Raw genomic sequence first — 17,167 nt, forward strand, 5'->3', positions numbered from 1 at the left:
GCAAGTACAGATGACTAAATGGAAGTGTGATTTTTGCTCATGTCAGCATAGCTGGGCTGGTTTCATCTATAGGAGCTGCAAGTGTTGACTTTCACAGGTACAGGCTTCAGCATTTGCTTGCTGCAGAATATTTTCCTGCTGTGGGTCACAGCCAAGTGTTCTGATAGTTCTGATAGCTTGGAACATACCAACAGCTCAGATATGGTGCCTAGTTGCACCCTTTGGATCCAGGAGCACCTAGGATGTGTCTGTTGTCATGTGCTCCAGTCACACCTTGGGTTTTGCCCCATTTGCATTCTGGTGGTCTGTCCATGCTCCTTGTTAGTGGGCATTGTGTAGTCCGGCTGAGATTACGCAGGAAAAAATTGGTGCTAGTGGGCATAATGTCTTTTTATTTAATCTAGGCAAAGATTCAGCTGTTCCAGACAGAAGCATTGTATCCGGAATGTGGAGGAATAGAAGGTTGATGGCATCACCTAATGGGACACATGAAGAGAAGAACTGTACAGAGCCAGGTAAGATGGGAAAACTTTGTAATGTCCTATAAGCTCTTGAGACGTATTGGGTAGTTTTGTTATGACCAAGCTGCAGTGACGTGTAAGCAACAGCATTAAACTTAAAAAAACCCAACAAACCAGGACTGTTCTGTGTAGAAATAAGGTTTATTGTGTTACATAATGACATGATTTTATCTGCTGAAGGCAAAAGAAAATGTTCAGATAAAGGAATATTTTGGGGTCACTGTGAGAGTAGTGCTGACAAGTCAATTTCTGTAGCTTTGTTCCTTTGGTGATTATTCATTTCTGTTCAGCTGATGTGTGTACATTGCACAAGTCATGAGAGGTATGCTCCTCTTAAAACTATGGGTAGCGAAATATGCAGTGTTTTAGATGACATCTGAGCTCAGTGATTTATGTTCATTACCATTACACAGTTAATCATGGTTTGCTAGTTTAGTGATAAACTATGTATACAGAGTAGGAATTTATGTTGTGTGGAGGGGGTTGATGAAGTAAGGGATATGGAAACCCTGGAATCTGTTTTACTTCAGGATGTCTATCTTGGCCAAGCAAAAAGAATTGATTGAGGGCAGGAATAGATGATGCATTTTGGTATCAGTGTTAGTCCACAATGCTTTCATCTTCCCATCTGTCTTTCCAGTGTGTTTTTCCTTTCTCTCTCTCCTTGCCTCTCAGTGGTTTATGGTGTGTGGGAGATGAGACATTTTGCCAGTGGCACTAGCCAAGTTAATTTAAAGTTCAGATTTTTTTGTTTTTAATGTGACTCTTTGATCAACTCTGTGATAGCAATGGAGTGTGTGCCTTCTCTCCAACAGTGTCAGCTTGAGTTCTAGGATACTGTCAGCCCCAGGCACCAGGAGAGTTTGGAGCAGTATTCCTGCACTCACTTATGGATTTGTTGTACTGCTGAAGTGCCAGTTGTATAGATTGAGGATCACTAGTGTGCTTATGCACACCTGAGAGAGGAGTGGAAGAACATAGTTCAAAGTATGTGGGTCCAAAAGTTTTAAATACATCCTTTTGATATCCAAGAGCTTCCCCACTCTTTTGTTAAGAACTTTGTGGGCTGGTTTGCTGTGTTCTGCATCTGTAACCTTATGATGCTCTTGATTTGTCTGTCAAAGTTGTTCACAAACAAGAAAGAACATAAAAAAGACCTTTTGGAAACATAATGATTCTTGATGAATAGTCAGAAAATACTATTCTTTCCCACTGCTCTTTCATTTTCCTCCACATATGTGGATGCATCAATGTGATCATGTATGAGCACATACTTGGCAGCACACTTGGAGTCAAGGCAACGGAGGCCACAAAAGTGTAGAAGCTAGATCAAAAAAGCACCTGTCAAAGTTCTGTTCTGACTAAACTTCCATTTAGTATGAGTGAGAACTTTTTCACAATGGTAGGTGAAAATGACCAAGGCAAAAACATGCTTGCATGTCAGTTGGAATTTCAGAAAGAACACAGACTTCTTCACATGTTGAAAACAGAAGTTCAGCTTCCTCCGTTCTTCTAAAGTCATAAGATTAGTTTAAGAGCAGTTGGAATAGATAAGTACAGCTGGATCATTTTCATGTCCTTTCTGAAATTCAGGTCTCTGAGTGCACTTTTCTTTGTAACCACAATAGATAGACATAAGTGAGGCCCAAATATGCCTCAGGATACTGAAATATTAAGAAAAATATCACAAGACTTGCATTAAATTAATAATTTCTAGTCACAGTAATGGTAGTAGCCTTTCTTTTAAAAAGCGTTTCTTCAGTTAGAACACAGATTTACAGATCAAGTCTGTCACAGGATTGCAATTGTAGCATTTTTAATCACTTCCTGTTATTCTGCAGTTGTGTACGTCTTATCACTGTGCATCTTCTGCAGCTGAAAGAGGAATTGAGATGCTGTAGTTATGACTAAATATAAGCTGCAAATAAAGGGAACATCTGGAAATAGCTGAAGTTGGTGTTTGTGGGGCGGGTGTGGGTCCGTAAGAACCCATTACTATTATTGCTCACTAACAACTTCTGTAGTTTTGGGGTAGTATTCTTTGTTGGCTATGTTTTTCGTTGTTTTGTTTTTTAGTATATGGGATGTTGATTTGCTTATTTCCAGTTTTTTTTTTTTTCATTCTTTTCTGGTAGCCAGGGATTGAGTTTTGTCATGTAATGAGAAAGTAGCAATGATCGAACACCTATCAAAAAGGAGCAAGTAATATAGCTCATCTCTGTGGGAATGTAGCTTGTGTCATCACATGACTACAGAGAGAGAAGTCCCAGGGAAGGTCAAAAGACTTGATGGAGATTGCATAGAAGATTGGTGAGAGTGTGGAATTTCAGCTGGAATATGAGTACACGGTTCCCTGTAGGCTGTTGTATGAGATGTACTTACACTTACATATGACATTTCTGTGTCTGCTCTGAGCATGAGAGGCTGTACAAATGCATGGCTGTGTGTATGGTATATAGCAGTTTTCTTCTGTTTTGTGGATGTTTTTATATGTGTATTTAGAATACAAGGATTTCATACAAGGAGAAATGCAGGTTCTTGCTGAGAGCCTGTTAATCCCTTGTGTTATTGCTGTGCTCCCTTTTCATTAGCTTCCCACACAACTCTGCAGCTTTACCTCCCTTTTTCCAGAATCTTTCAATGAAGTTAATATATTTACCACTTCACTCAAAGAAACGGCAGCTATGGAAGTTTATAAGACCAAGAGATCCCTGCATTTCATGACACTGGCAAGAAAGGCTCACCCTTTCTAATATCTTGGGATAAAAACTGAGTAAGCTTCTAGAAGTAATGTTAGAAGCTTGTGAGAGCTGCTGTCTTCTAGAAGCTCATATAGTCTACACTGTTTGTGATTAGTCTCATTTGCTGAAGTTGATAGTTTTGTATTGTGTTCTTCTGGAAACATTGATAAAGTTAATGTTTCTGTGGTATTGTATCAGAAGAGAAAAAAATGCTAAAGTCTCGGCAATGCTGCTTTAAAAAAGAGCCAGGGGACTCTGAAGGAGGTCAAGAAAATATATGTGTGGGTATGTAACTAGAGAAGAAAAGTTGGAGTTCTTGTATCAGAGGACTGATAATCATGAATATCTTAAGAGATGCTCCACATTTTTTCTGATAGTAATATTCTGCAATCATGAAGAGCTATGGAGTGTCTCTATGGCATAGCAGTGAAGGAACTAGGTCTGCTGAAGGAAGCAGATGCAGCCTTCAGAGCACCAAGCCAACCTCAGTTCTAGTCTGGACTGAGACCAAATCCTCACCACAGTTAGTGTGTTCTGGAGCATTTTTCTAATAAAGATGATTCCTGGCTTTAAACTTCCCCACTGTTGAAAGTTTCTCTGCTGTGATATTGGTCTTTGTATTGTCCTGGAGGCTAGAGGGCATATAGATTATATGTAGAAGGCTCTGGGCTTCAGAAATTTCATGAGAGCCAGGGATTTTTAAATTATGAATCTTATATTTGTTTGGTATTGAGTAACTTTCTGGATGGCTTCCTCTTGGAAGGAAACCAAACTACCTTTTCTTTATGGCTCTGGGTAGATTTCTGTGGGAGGAGGAGTTGACCTGACCCTCACTGAAAGCAGAGAGATCAGAAAAGAAGTAGTTGTCTCTAGCATCTTAACATACCTCATTAGTTTGCAACTGATTTTTTTGCTGTATCCAAGCTCTCACTTCCATCTGCTATCAGCTTGCTAGTTTGCAGTGCCATCTGCCCAGAAAGTCTGATTTGTAGCTTCTCTGCTCCAATGGCTTGCCTCTTGTTTCAAAATGTTCCCATGACTCCATGTCCTCCAGAACTCCTGGTAATGTTTCCAGGGCACATACGAGGTGGGGTGACTGGGTGTCATAATGCTTTTTAACACATGCCTCCACTGGGGCATGTCAGGCTGTTGGACAACTGATCCAGACTCTTCGCTGTTATGAACATTTTCAAGTAATTCCTGAATATGGATAGAATTTTTTTTTTCCTGTGAATTAGAAATGTGTGCGAATATATTTCCATTGTCTTCTGACACTAGTCAGGGAGCAGCCTTTAAACAGAAAGGCAGTGGGATTTTCTTGCCTGTGGACCATTCATGAGCTACATTGATTTTAATGAGGTACATTGATTTTAAATAGGTGGCAATTTGGTTCAAGCGTGTTCCTCCCATTGTTATTAGTGGGTAAAGAAGAATTGCAGACTGGGGGAAAGACAGGGTTAGCATTTCTTCCTGATCCATGCTGCATTTTTAGTTTAGCATTAAAAGGCACGTTGTAGCAGGGAAAAAAATCAGTCCTCTACAGTCAAGTGTGTTTTCCAGTAGCATGTGTATAAGTGAGTTCTGAGTCAGGATCAAAGTCATTAAGCCTGTGTATATTTTACACTGTTAGTTATAACCTTGGGGACTCATGTAAGATGTGATGCACTGTAAAGAAACTATAGAAGTCTTAGACAGTTTTGTTAGTGTACCACAGAGAGAACAAGAGCCTGTTATTTTTTTCTACAAAAATCAATGATGACTAAAGAAGACAGTTTTTTCTTCCAAGCAATTTTCCAAAGGGGCAGAAAGTGTTATTTCTTGTACACATGTAGTAAAGACACTACAGGAACTACTGATTTCCATTAGTTGTATTTAACAAACACAGTGCTTATTTAAATGCGTAATTCTTAAAATGCTGAATTGATATATCCTTTCATTATTCCTTTTAGACACCTTAATATGTAAGATCATAAACATGGAGTATTAAATGCTGGTGGAATATGTAATTTTGTGCTGATGTAAATTTTCTTTAAATTATGTGATAATATGTATTTCTTTTAAACAATGTGCTCATGATCTTCCCTAGATCAAACTTCCATTTTGTGGCAGGGATAAATGCCTTAGACCTTCACTTCTAAGGATGTAGTATTAATAATTTCACTGTAAACCTTTGTTTCATGAACAGCCTAAATTAGTAAGTTCAGCATGACCTGCATGTGCTCTTACTATGCATTGTTACAACACCTAGCACAGAAAGACCATGATCCCATTGAGATACTACAGAAAACTATTGTGTTTGGTTATGTTATTTGCAAATATTCCCCGCGTGCATGTTAGTCAGACTTCCTCTCTGCCTTGATGCATAGAATATGTGCAACTATTTTAGTATGATAAATTTATTGATAGTGCATGCATGTGGATTTAAAATATTTTGTTACTCCAGCGTGTTATGCCCTCAAAGACCAGGAAAGTTATCAACCATAAACATTTTCATGTTGGTCTAAAAGGAAATGAAAGTTAAGGAAGGTTTAAGAAAAAAGAATCTCTTAGTTGCTTTATGTACATGGTATTCACATAACATGTAGGTGCAGTGTCCTGTGAATGTGTATTTATTTATGTAGTTGAAAGATTTACTAATTAGTTAGCATATGGCTCATTTCTGTAGCTACTTGTCATATGTAGGTGGGGTTTTATTTGTTTTGGTTTTGTTTTGGGTTTGCTTTGAGTTATTCCCCCTCAGCCAGTGATTCGACTTTCTCTTGTCCCTGTAGATGCTGAGTGGTAAACTTTATTGATTTTGATCTCACTTGTATGGCTTCTGACTCTGGGGAAGGTAGATGTATGACAGTTTAAAACCACTTTTAGTGGGCTAGTTGATGGCAAATGGCAAACATTTTATCACAAGTTTTTCTTATGTGGCTGCCAAGGTCTCCTAAATCAGAATTCCACACCTAAGTTGAGGTTGAACTTCTGCATCTTTGCATGGCCTTTGAGTGTGGGTATTAAGTGGTTATGCAGGTAGGTATAATTGAAGTTAGTTGGGAAAAGTGGTAGGGTTTTTCTTTGTGTTGGGTTTTTTTTGTTGGTTGGTTTGTTTGTTTGTTTATTGTTTTGCTTATTTCTGGGGTTATTTTTGTGAACCAGTGTAGGAAAGGTGCTTTGACTGAGCATAGAATTTGAAAAATAATCATTCATCTTTCTGAGCTGTTCATTTTCCAGCAGCAGCATATTAAAACTGGCATCCAAAATACTAGAAAGGAATGAGGCACACATCTTTCTGTGCTTTGACTCAACCTGCCAGCAGCATCCCCTGGAGAGCTGAGAACAGAAAACTCCAGGATAATTTATCCATTTTGCCAGGTCTAGGTGTCAAGTTTGCTGGAAGCAGTTTAGCGCACAGTAAATTAAGGTCTGACTAAAATGCCATGTAGACATGTATTAAACAAAGGCAAATTAAATACATTAAATAGTATTTTCTTACCTTACTGTACATTCTTAAACCTGATAGCAATATTATTTAATATAATCTTTATTTCATATGAATCAGATTTATTTACAGTTGCCTTGGGTCCAGTTGAAGCGCACTGTGGATAAGGACTTTTACAAGCTAAGTCTTTGCTTTGAAACCAAGAAGCAGGCCTGAAACAGAAGTCCAAATTTTTAAAATGTAGCCACTTCAGAACTAAATTTAATGTCTGTGAACACAGGTTCTTGAAACATCCAGGTTGAATGCTCTGGAGTGCTAGACTAAGATCTCAAGTTTCCTATGTTAGCCCAGCTCTAGTATTTAGATATCTGATTTTCCTGCATTTCAAATCACATTACCTAAGCATTCATCACATATTAATGTAGCAATAGTGCAACATGTCTTTTTCTGTAACTGCACACAACTCAGGCAGAGAGCAGCTGTGTAGATTATTGACCTGAAGTCGACGAGGAAACATGTGGCAGAATCAAGTCTAGACACCTCAGTTTTGATTTAGGCTCCTGTAAAAATGATATTTGGACTACTATGATCTCCTGAAGCTCCATCCAATCTGAGTTGTCCTGTGATGTGGTATGGAAATCAAATGAATTACATTTCACTCAGGACATATTTGAAATCCTGAATTAGTGATTTCAAAATCAAAGTTAATAAGACTCAGACATGCAGCTCTCCATGGTATTGCTGACTGACTCACCTTTAGTGGGGGGTGTTTGTATTTCGATATGTTCTTCCCTAGTATGACTGAGGAGGTAGACTGTTTAGTAGATATGTGCTCCATTTTCCACTTAGAAAACAGTATAAAAGCCATTTATATAAAAGCCTGTTTAAGTGTACCTATCTTTGTCCATGGCAATTTTCATTTCTATGTTACCTTGTGCTGCAGCTGAGACTGAAAGCATTGCTGTCTTGCCCTGTATGGAATGCAGTTGTTGCCAGACCTGACTTTGCTGTTGTAGGAAGTGGTTTGAAAAGGCCTTGTACATCAGCCTGTGAGCATTATCCATACTCCAGGAGTTGCCTAGCTCAGTCTTCATGAGATTCTGGGTTGCTTGACAGATGCCAAAACACTGGATTAATTTCTTCATTTCTGTGCTCTTGGCGTTTCATCAGTCTAACTTGGACTATCAGTGTGGAAGATTGAAACAAAACTGCAAGAGCAGGACTGGGCTGCAGGGAAGTAGATTGTGAAAAACACCTGGAGACACAAGATTGTCACCAGAAGCTGCAAGAGGGATAGAGAAATTTGGGGGTTGGAACTGTGTGGTGGAAAGATTATCCTGTTAGGCATCCTGGAGTTGGAGGATAGATGAAAGAGACATGTGAGTGAAGGGAGACTGAATTTGGATGAACCATGGGAGAATCTTGGGAATTGCAAGGCAAAGAGGTAGGCCCTGAGAAGTAGTAAGCAGAGAAAGTGATAAAGTGAAAAATCAGAATGTAGAGAGAGGTTTGGTTTTGGTTGGGCAAGAAATTACAATAAGTTTTAAACTTTTTCTGCTAGTATTTCTGATAAACCTTATAATTGTTTTTTTTCTGAAGTTACAAAATTTTATTATACATATTTAGTTCTGTATTTGTTATGCCAATGACAGAATAGATGTGGTTACCCACCTAGCAGCCTGAAAATACTGCATGAACCTGCTGACAATTCAACTGGCATCAGTCCTGTTCTACAGGGAGGCAGGACTTTGAGGCAATAAAGAGTGGTGGTCTTCTTTATTACTTGAAGTTGACAGACATTGAAGACATTCTAGTAGAAACTGTAAGATCATTAGAAACTGAGTCAGATTAATTCCTGCTGGAAGACTACTGTTAAGTTGAAGTACAGCAGAGCAAACACTTCAGATGGAATGCAGGTAACTATGTGTATGTAGTCAGCCAATTGGTTTTTCTTTTAACATGAGATTAATGGTTTAATGTTAATAGCAGGTGCTGCATTAATGATGCTGAGGGTAACATTATCTACCCATAGTGAGGAACAGTAGTAAATGTGCCTTCCTGCAAGCAAGAAGATGATAATTTAGACTCTGCCTGTTCAGTTTCCATACATGCTTGTTGGAAAATTCTCAGAGTTTGCCTAAACCTGATGAATTAATTTTCCCCTGCATATGATGAATTCAGTTGTTTAGTGGGTTGAGGGCAATATGATTGAATCTATTGCTATTCAAAGGTATTTAAACCATTTAGTAGCAAGATGTAAGATATTCACAGATGGTGGGAAACATTTAATCTTCTGGAATGGAATTTCTGAATGAAATTTATTAATTTAAATTGACTGAAATGTGGAAAATAGATTTATTACCCACTCCCCCCCATTTACTGTGAGTCAGCTTGTGCTTTGAGTTTTGTGAGCTCCTAGACCAAAACTGACTCTTTTGAGAGAGGTAGTTGTTTAGAGCCTCAGGGAGCATTTCTGTACTCCCTTTACCATCAATGCAACCATGACAGTTTATAGCAGCTGAGGCTCTGCCCTACAGATTTAGTGCTGGATGGTGGGATGATGTTTCTGGTTTAGTTCGTTGATAAGAATTTTCTCCTGTTACTTTTCACACCTTTGTAAAGGTTGCATTCTTTACTTGATTATGTTATGCATTTTTAAATCCTTCCATAGGATCTTTGACTGCTGTTGCCTAAAATTGTAAGGTTTTTTCTTACTTTCTGAAGTTTTTACAAGCCTTGCTCTTCCCTCTTGCTGCTGTCCTTTGTCTGCTTCCTTTACCTGCACTGACACTTTGAGATGTTCCCAATGTCCGTTCACCTTTTCTTGTTATTTTTATGCAGAAGCTTCCAGAGCAGAAGATGAAAGAAACTGTCTGTAATATTATCACACTCTCTTTTTTTGAATCTCATTTCATGAGTCATGAGTACCATGGTGCTCTGAGAAATTGGCCAGCCAGGATTGGCTAGACAGAGAAGTCAAAGCTAACATAATAATTAGTCCTGTTTCAGTGATGTTTTGCTAGTTGAGTGTGGGAGGTCCCTATAGTGTTGTCTGTCCTTGTTACGAGATGCAGTGGTAGTCCCTAAGAGTGCCTAATGCAAATGAACAAGGAAAAGGAACAGAAGACTAAAAAAAGGCGAACTGTCTTACCCAAAGTCTGCAGAGAAGGTCAGTAGCTAAACTCCATTTCCCCCCCACATAATCATAAGTTGTAGCCATATTAAGTTCATTGAGCTGGTAGCTGCTGCTGCCACCATCAGCACTCCTTCCTGATCAGCTCATGATTTGACTCTTTTATTGTGCTTATTAAAATGAAAGCTACAACTTTTCACAGTAAGTGAAGTGTTAGTGCTTCCCAGCTAGTTAAAACTGGTACCTCAATGCTACACTGCAGAGCACTTGTGATTTCTTCATGTCTTCCCCCTGAAGGGAGAAGAAGCCTTGGAATGTATAGATCTTCTTAGTTGCTCTTAGAAGGGGGTTAGTACATTCCTGGCTGACCCATCTTTGGGTAAACTGCTCTCCACAGAGAATGGAAATGAAAAATTGTGACTAGCAGTTTGCAGGTCTCTGCTGTGGTGATGTTTCTACCCCTGGGGAATGCTTTTTGGGACTGCTGTGTGAGAGGGACTGTGTAAAATGCCATTACTCTGTTGCCCTACCAGGACTAAAATGGGGACCTCTTGCTGCTTGCAGGCTGAAAAAGGAAAGAAAATGGTCAGCAGTATTTTCTCCTGTGTGAACAAGCCTATGCTTGTGCCTGACTCAAAGCTTTTTGAAAATTACTATTTTTTATTATTTCATTGAGGGTGAGGGGAGGATTTATTTTGGCCAACTGCCTTTTGAGTGTAGAATATGTACTTCAGATATGAAGGTAATCAGTTGTGTTTTTCAGTACCATATGTGTTTACTATAGTTATTTGGTTGTACAGGATTGTTTAGTAATAACACGTGATGAGAGAGTTCTTACTTGGAAAGACTATCTGGGATCATCTCCAGAACTGCTTTAATCTGTGGATATTTAGGGCAACTAAGTTTAGTAAGTACTACTTAGGTAATTAGAGGTTGGAGCTGGGCTGCTTTCTCTGCAAGACAGCAGACTGGTAATGGGAAATTAGTCAACTTGGTTCAGTGTTATCTTCTGAACAGCACCAAGCCTGGTCACCCAATTCAGTTTTATTTTTCTATTATCTTAGGGGGTTTGAAAGTCAAAATAATACTATGTTGCCTGTAGTCTAGGAGGTAGCAAAACTATCTCAAGTTGCCTAGATTGAAAGGAGTAATTATGGCTGCAAACAGTCAAAATGCCCATTTTGCACTCTGGACTCTAATTTGCTTTAAAGAAAAAACTGCTGACTGGCTAAAGAATGATTAAGTCTCTGCTGAATAACTGCTTGTGGAATTCTTTTTACTCAGTGTTTTACCAGATGCTCCTTAGATATAGTTGCAAAACCAATTTGCACATGTAAGAAAGATGCTATATTGAAAAAGAATGGTTGCTCCTATCATACAAGCTTTTCTGGGTCTTAAAAAGTACTATATAAGTTTCTATATAAGCTCAGTGGCTTTTGAAATTGTTCAGATTTGGTGGAGTACATGAAATTATTTGCAGAACCTTTTGGTTTTGTGGAACACTTTCCAGATTGGATGTTTTCTCCCTCATGCTACCTGTTGCTGGATTGAGTGCTACACAGATGCCACTATCATTACTATTATTCTGGGATGAAATTGTGGATGGGATGGGAATAATGATACATGTACTCTATGCTTCTTACAAATAAAATTGTAATCTTCAATACTAAAATTCTTTCCTTCCATTCAGTAACCATTTCCAAATATTTTGGTCCTGCTGCATTGCTGACTCCAGGCTGGACTGTGAATTGAGCACTGCAGTACAGCTCTGAGGAGCCTCTGAGGATACTTCCTGCCAGGGGCTCAACTCCACAGGTTAATTCCGTCCTCCAAAGGGTTTTCAGCTGTGAGAGGCTGCACATCTGATAACTTGTGGAAGAGATAAGAACCTTCTGTGTCCAAAGTGTGGAGAAGAAATGGCTGTGTTGGACAACACTGGCTGTGTGCCTGCCTGTCTGTGCTAAGACTTGTGACATCTCACTGGGCTCAGACCATAACAGGGGGTATGTCATGATTCTGGAGTGCCTACAGACATGACCCCAAACTGAGATCTGTAACGTTGTTATAAGAAACCAGATTATCATCTGTTTTGTCTGGAAGACTAAGTTCAGTCACCAAGTACTAAGTGGAGAGAGGTTTCTTTGTTTACCTTATTTAGAGTTTCTTTACGATAAAGCCTTGGGTCTCTTTTTGTAAGTAATAGGTATTTTGTAAATACCTTATTTTAATGGCAAAGTTATTATAGTAGCTGTAGAATCAGTAGTTCTGTGCATTGACATTAAATGTACAGAGCTTCATAGTAACCTTATACACCAGTCTTTACTGCAAGACATTGAGATGCAATCTATCAGTGTGATACAGGGACCAGAAAACCCTCAATTCTAGCTGTGCCTGCAGCAGTGAATTTCTTTGGAGCTTTACCTTATGTTCTTTCACTCTAGAAAAAATACCTTTTTTTTATTCCACAGGGAGCAAAAATATAATTCAACACTAGTGGGGAACCTGGGTCTCTATTCCTTCTATAAATATTACCTATTTAGATTGGGCTCTGAACATGGAAAACATCTTTATAGTAGTAAGCCTTGTTCTCCATAGAGAGTGAAGATGATCTTGGATTTCCCAAAGGTAGATTTGCAACTAGTTAGGTGCCACAATAAAAATTCTGATTTAGAATGAGTATAAATATGATGTAGCTTGTCAATGAGGCACCTATTTCTTTGCCTCAGACTATTCAGTTCATTGCTCTGATTATATTCTGCCAGTAAATGTACTTAAATATTAAGGAAACAATAAACAATAGTAATCTTCCTCTTCTTTTATACATATGGTGTAGCATATCCTTTGGTGTATTCCTATTTTAGTTGCATGGTGACTTTATATACTTAATCTTGAAGAGGCATTTGGATCGTGTTATTTAACAGCCATGGGTAAAAGCCTCTTGCAATTAAGGGATTAACAAGAGTTACACTGTTTTGATTCTTCCCCAGGACTGATACCTGAATACATGTGTGCTTTGACTAGATACATGTTTGACTTTATTTTTTCCCTCTTTTGGTTTTCTGCCCCTATTTTTCCTTTTGAGAAAAAGTATGTTTGCTGAAAGATTTTCAAAGGATGTAAAAGGCTTAAATGTCATAGGTGTTTCTTCAGATTCTGCTGAGTGCCAGACACCTTTACAGCTGCAAAGTAACAAAATTCAAGAGTAGAAATTTGGAATTTGGTTTTACTGACTGTTGAGCTGTATGGTCTATGTTTTATGAGAGGATAATTTGGATAATTTGATTTTCTTTAAAACAAACTTGGGAAAGTAGTGTATGTTTTCTCCCTTTTGGGAAAACATTCACTCTCCAATATATGAAGTTACAAACACATAATTAAAGCTGTGAGAAAAATCATACCGTTGTAACATATTAATTACTTGTGAGTTTATGCTAACTGTAAAATAGCTCTGACTTTTTAGTACATCATGCATCACTGTATGTATTACCTCCTAACTAAAATATTTAACTTTATGATGTTGAATAATTTTATGGGGAAAAATGTCTGCTAATTTAGAAGCTTGGAAATAGCTCCAGGTTGGCTTTCATAAATCATCACAAGCTCCCATTTCTCGATGTTGTGTAACAGCTGTTGATGTGATGCTGCAATTTAAACTTCAGAAAAAGCTGATTAGTGTAAACCTCCCACATAGTGTTGAGGACAGGCTGGAGACACAGCTAGAGTGAAATGACCCATGCAAATGTGGTCACACTTCAGTATTATGGGAAAGTCCAATCTTGCAAAGTTAATCTGAATCTGTGTCTAGGTTTAGATGTTTGCATGTATTTACTTTAGGTGTTTGGTTTTTTGGTTTTTTTTTTTTTGTGTGTGTGTTCAGTTGACACTTTTTTGATCTACTTTTTGAAAACAAAAGCTGTGTAGTGGAGTGTTGGGGCTGAAGTACTGGCACACACACGGCAGTATCTGGAGGGACCATTTCTGTTTCAGGACAAAGTGTCTGGAACTGCAAGTTTCTTACAACACTCCATACTACAATGTGTTCATTTCGGTTGGAAGGGCAGATTTTTAAGTAAGGTGGATCTAATGCATGACTTCACTTGGCTCACTTGAACCAATATTCATATTTAGTACAGCATTTATGCAGAACTTCTAACACTGAACATGTAATTGACATGAAGTTGTTGGTCTTGTTGTGAACTGTGACCTTTCCAATGCCTTGAGTCTCCAGGGTCTTAGGCAGGAATCAAAAGTTTCAAGTCTATTGGGGTTTTTATTTCTTCAAAGGAGTATTTTGGTGTTGTACTCTACCTAAGCTGCTATTCACATCAGTAGGACCCCTACAAAAACAGCAAATTCAGCACTGGACTGCCTTTTGTGGTGGAAGTTAATATCTTGCTGTTATTGCCTGTGAATATTATCTGCATGCAGGTTCTCTGATTTACCTGAGGGATGATGCACTCTTAAGAAGCACTGCTACTCAGAATGGGGAATGGAGATTTTAGATGTCTTTTGTCTGTTATATCTACATGGTCTGTAAATCTAGTGTGCGAGCTGGCCATCTAATGACCTTTAAAAATGCAGCCTTTGGAGAGATGAAGAGGGATTTGTTAGTTGGCAGATTTGTGCTAGCAAGCTTCAGGTTATTTACGGAAGTCTGGAATTTTGTGCTCTTGGATTTAAAGAATACTGTGTAATTCAGATCAAAGGCAAAGTATTAAAATCTTAATTCCACTGGGAGAAACAGCCTCTATTTTGGCATTCTCAGACATTATTCTTGATTCATGTCATTAGTGTACCTTATAAAGACAAAAAAGTTAGTTTTCTCATAATTCTCTGTGAAATATTTTTTTTTTCACAATAGGACTGTGTAGCAGTCTGTGAAGGTTATTCATAATTTTAAACAGTGAAACTGCTCTGATATTAAGTCAGACAAAATCATAATTACTGTCAGGTGTTTAGATTTCTTCCATTAATTATATAGTAAAAACATTGACGTGCTCAATTTCATTGTTAAAATACTGAAATATTCCGGTGTTATCAGAACTATTAGTGTATGGATAAGGAAGGGAACCAAGGAGAAGGACGTTTCAAAACTATTATGGTTGCTGTTCTAGAAGAGTCTTTAAATCTGTCCAGATGGCAGATGCTAAATTGCATTTCTGTGGACTTTTGTGACAACTTAAAATTCGTGGGTTATCTATGTGAAAAAGATCACAGTGAAACTAATTTGTCTGATGGAAAGCAAAGTAACCATTGCTTGAAGTGTTGCCCTCTCAAATGATGAAAACTGATCTTATTGTGCTGTCTAGTGCACAGAAGTACCTTGAATCTTGTTAGGTGCTAAAACAGAAACTGTAAATCTCTGTGTTTGAAGCTGTTTGTTGTCCTTGGCCTGTGGACAAGTGCCAGATGATGTTAGGAAGTATTCTATGTGGTCTGAAAGCACTGTGTCATCCTTGGAGTTTAATTTCTTTGCCTATTTCTGTGCATCCAAACCTATGGAATGGATATTGGCAGTGTAATAAAGCAGAATGTTCTTGTAGTGTGAGTTGTACCCTGTCCTTAGAAATTGTATCTCTGACAGTGAAATATCTGGGTATATTACTGAAAGCTAATACATTCCATTCTCATAAAAGTCAGTAAGGAAAATTCCCTTGAATGGGAAAGGGAAGTGGGATGTAGAGTGGGATTTTAAGGACCTCAATACTTAGGTGTAGACAGATTCTCTGTGAAGTCTTTGGAGTAAATGTGCTCAGTTCTCTGGGTTTCAGTTGGAGTTAGATGTCTTTGGCAGTCTCACTAAGAGCATCCTTGGGTACCTGGATATCTTGGCACTTCAGCAGTAGGGGAAAAGTTAAATAAAACTTTCTGCCATGTTTAGAAGAATTGTATTTTCTTTCTGGCCTCCAATCCTGAATGATACCTGCAGTGCATCCACTGAAGTTGGTGAGGACTTTTGAATGCAAAAGGAGCTTCTGGCATGCGGATGAGTTGCCCTTGCTACAGAATCTTTCACAGTAAATACAAGGACCAGGCGAGGGACAGTAAAGCAGCAGAGAGCAAAGGTCTCTGATGGTAGAAAACTCGTGTTCAAAAGTTAGCAGTTCTCGTGGGGCAGTCTTGGAACCGTGGAGCTGTTTTACCTTGCTAGCAACACTTTCTCACTCATTTTGGACAGACTTCCTAGTAAATGTGCAAAGATGCAAAACTGTTCTCCTGTATGAATCTACTTTAGGGCTGTGGTTGACATAGTTACAGTCTGTATCTTTTGGGTTTTTTTAAGGAGAGCTGATACTTCCTTGAATTAGTGACCAGTGAGATGTGAGAGAACTAGTCGGGAAGTGGAAGGATTTAAGTTTGACTTTTTAAATTGAAATGGCCATAGTAGCAGTGGCTTGTGCTGAATTCAGTCTTACTGAGGTGTGTAAGGAGTGCTTTGAATACATCTAATTGATCTAGTCTCTCTGGAGGCTTTGGCAGATTTCAGTGCTGTTTCACCTTGCTGCTGTTGTTGTATCTTTCCCCACGTGAAGGTTGTAGCTCTGTGCAGGTGAAAGTGCCTAGGGAACCTGTAAGATAAATAGGGAGGTGCTGCATTCGTGCTTCCTCCAGGGATAGATAACTGCTAATGCAGACTTCCTGGATCGTTTCTTTATTTACTCAAGTTTCGTATTAATCCTGGTTTAGCCCAAAATTTGGTAGTGCTCATCTAATCCTATATGTTTCAGGCCTCATTTATGGACTTTGACTAAAAATACTTTTGTATTTTAGAACGTCCAGTCAAGTTTTGTGCTTTGGGCAGAAATGGTATGCTACAGCGATGGAAGCTGCAGAATACTGCAAACAGAAAGACAGTCATAACCACAGAAGGCTTGATACTAGGTAGTTATGTTATACCCAAGATACACTTAAATTGTTTCTCAAATCAAACATTGCATTTGAGCTAACTCTTCCCTGAAAATAATCAATGACAAAATTACAGACCTTTCAAATTATATACCACATGTTATTCTATAGTTATTTTAGTTGCAAATTTTAAATAACATTCACATGTTCAGAAAGTGATGACAGTGTTGGACTTTTTTTTACTTGTTGGATATTTGGCTCTCTAGACAGTAGTGAGCACTTACCATTAAAAGCTTGGTACCCTGTAGTGCATATTATGTTGGTTGTTTATGGTGAGAGTAGCTTGCAAGTGACAATACCTGTTTAAAACTGAGACTGTTAGTCATATAGACCATGGTTATCCTCAGTGGAGACAAGCATCCCAAATGATTTGTACACTGACAGATGAGTTTGGGGTCTTACTTTTCTGTTCTAAAATAAGCATCTTTATGTGCTATAT

The 17,167-nt window shown here is 38.4% G+C and overlaps 1 protein-coding gene across 1 annotated transcript in view; it reads left to right on the forward strand.

Annotated features, from left to right (window-relative positions):
* The first annotated feature begins 454 nt into the window (after positions 1 to 454).
* Positions 455 to 17,167, forward strand: part of LOC134045575 (ras and Rab interactor 3-like) — a 155,059-nt gene continuing 138,346 nt past the window's right edge. Inside the window, exon 1 of the mRNA XM_062495398.1 lies at positions 455 to 515. Coding sequence (XP_062351382.1) covers positions 467 to 515 — 49 coding nt within the window. The 5' untranslated portion in view covers positions 455 to 466. The remainder of the gene's footprint in view (positions 516 to 17,167) is intronic.

The sequence above is a fragment of the Cinclus cinclus genome, chromosome 6 (genome assembly GCF_963662255.1).
Source record: "Cinclus cinclus chromosome 6, bCinCin1.1, whole genome shotgun sequence".
Taxonomy (NCBI): Eukaryota; Metazoa; Chordata; class Aves; order Passeriformes; family Cinclidae; genus Cinclus; species Cinclus cinclus.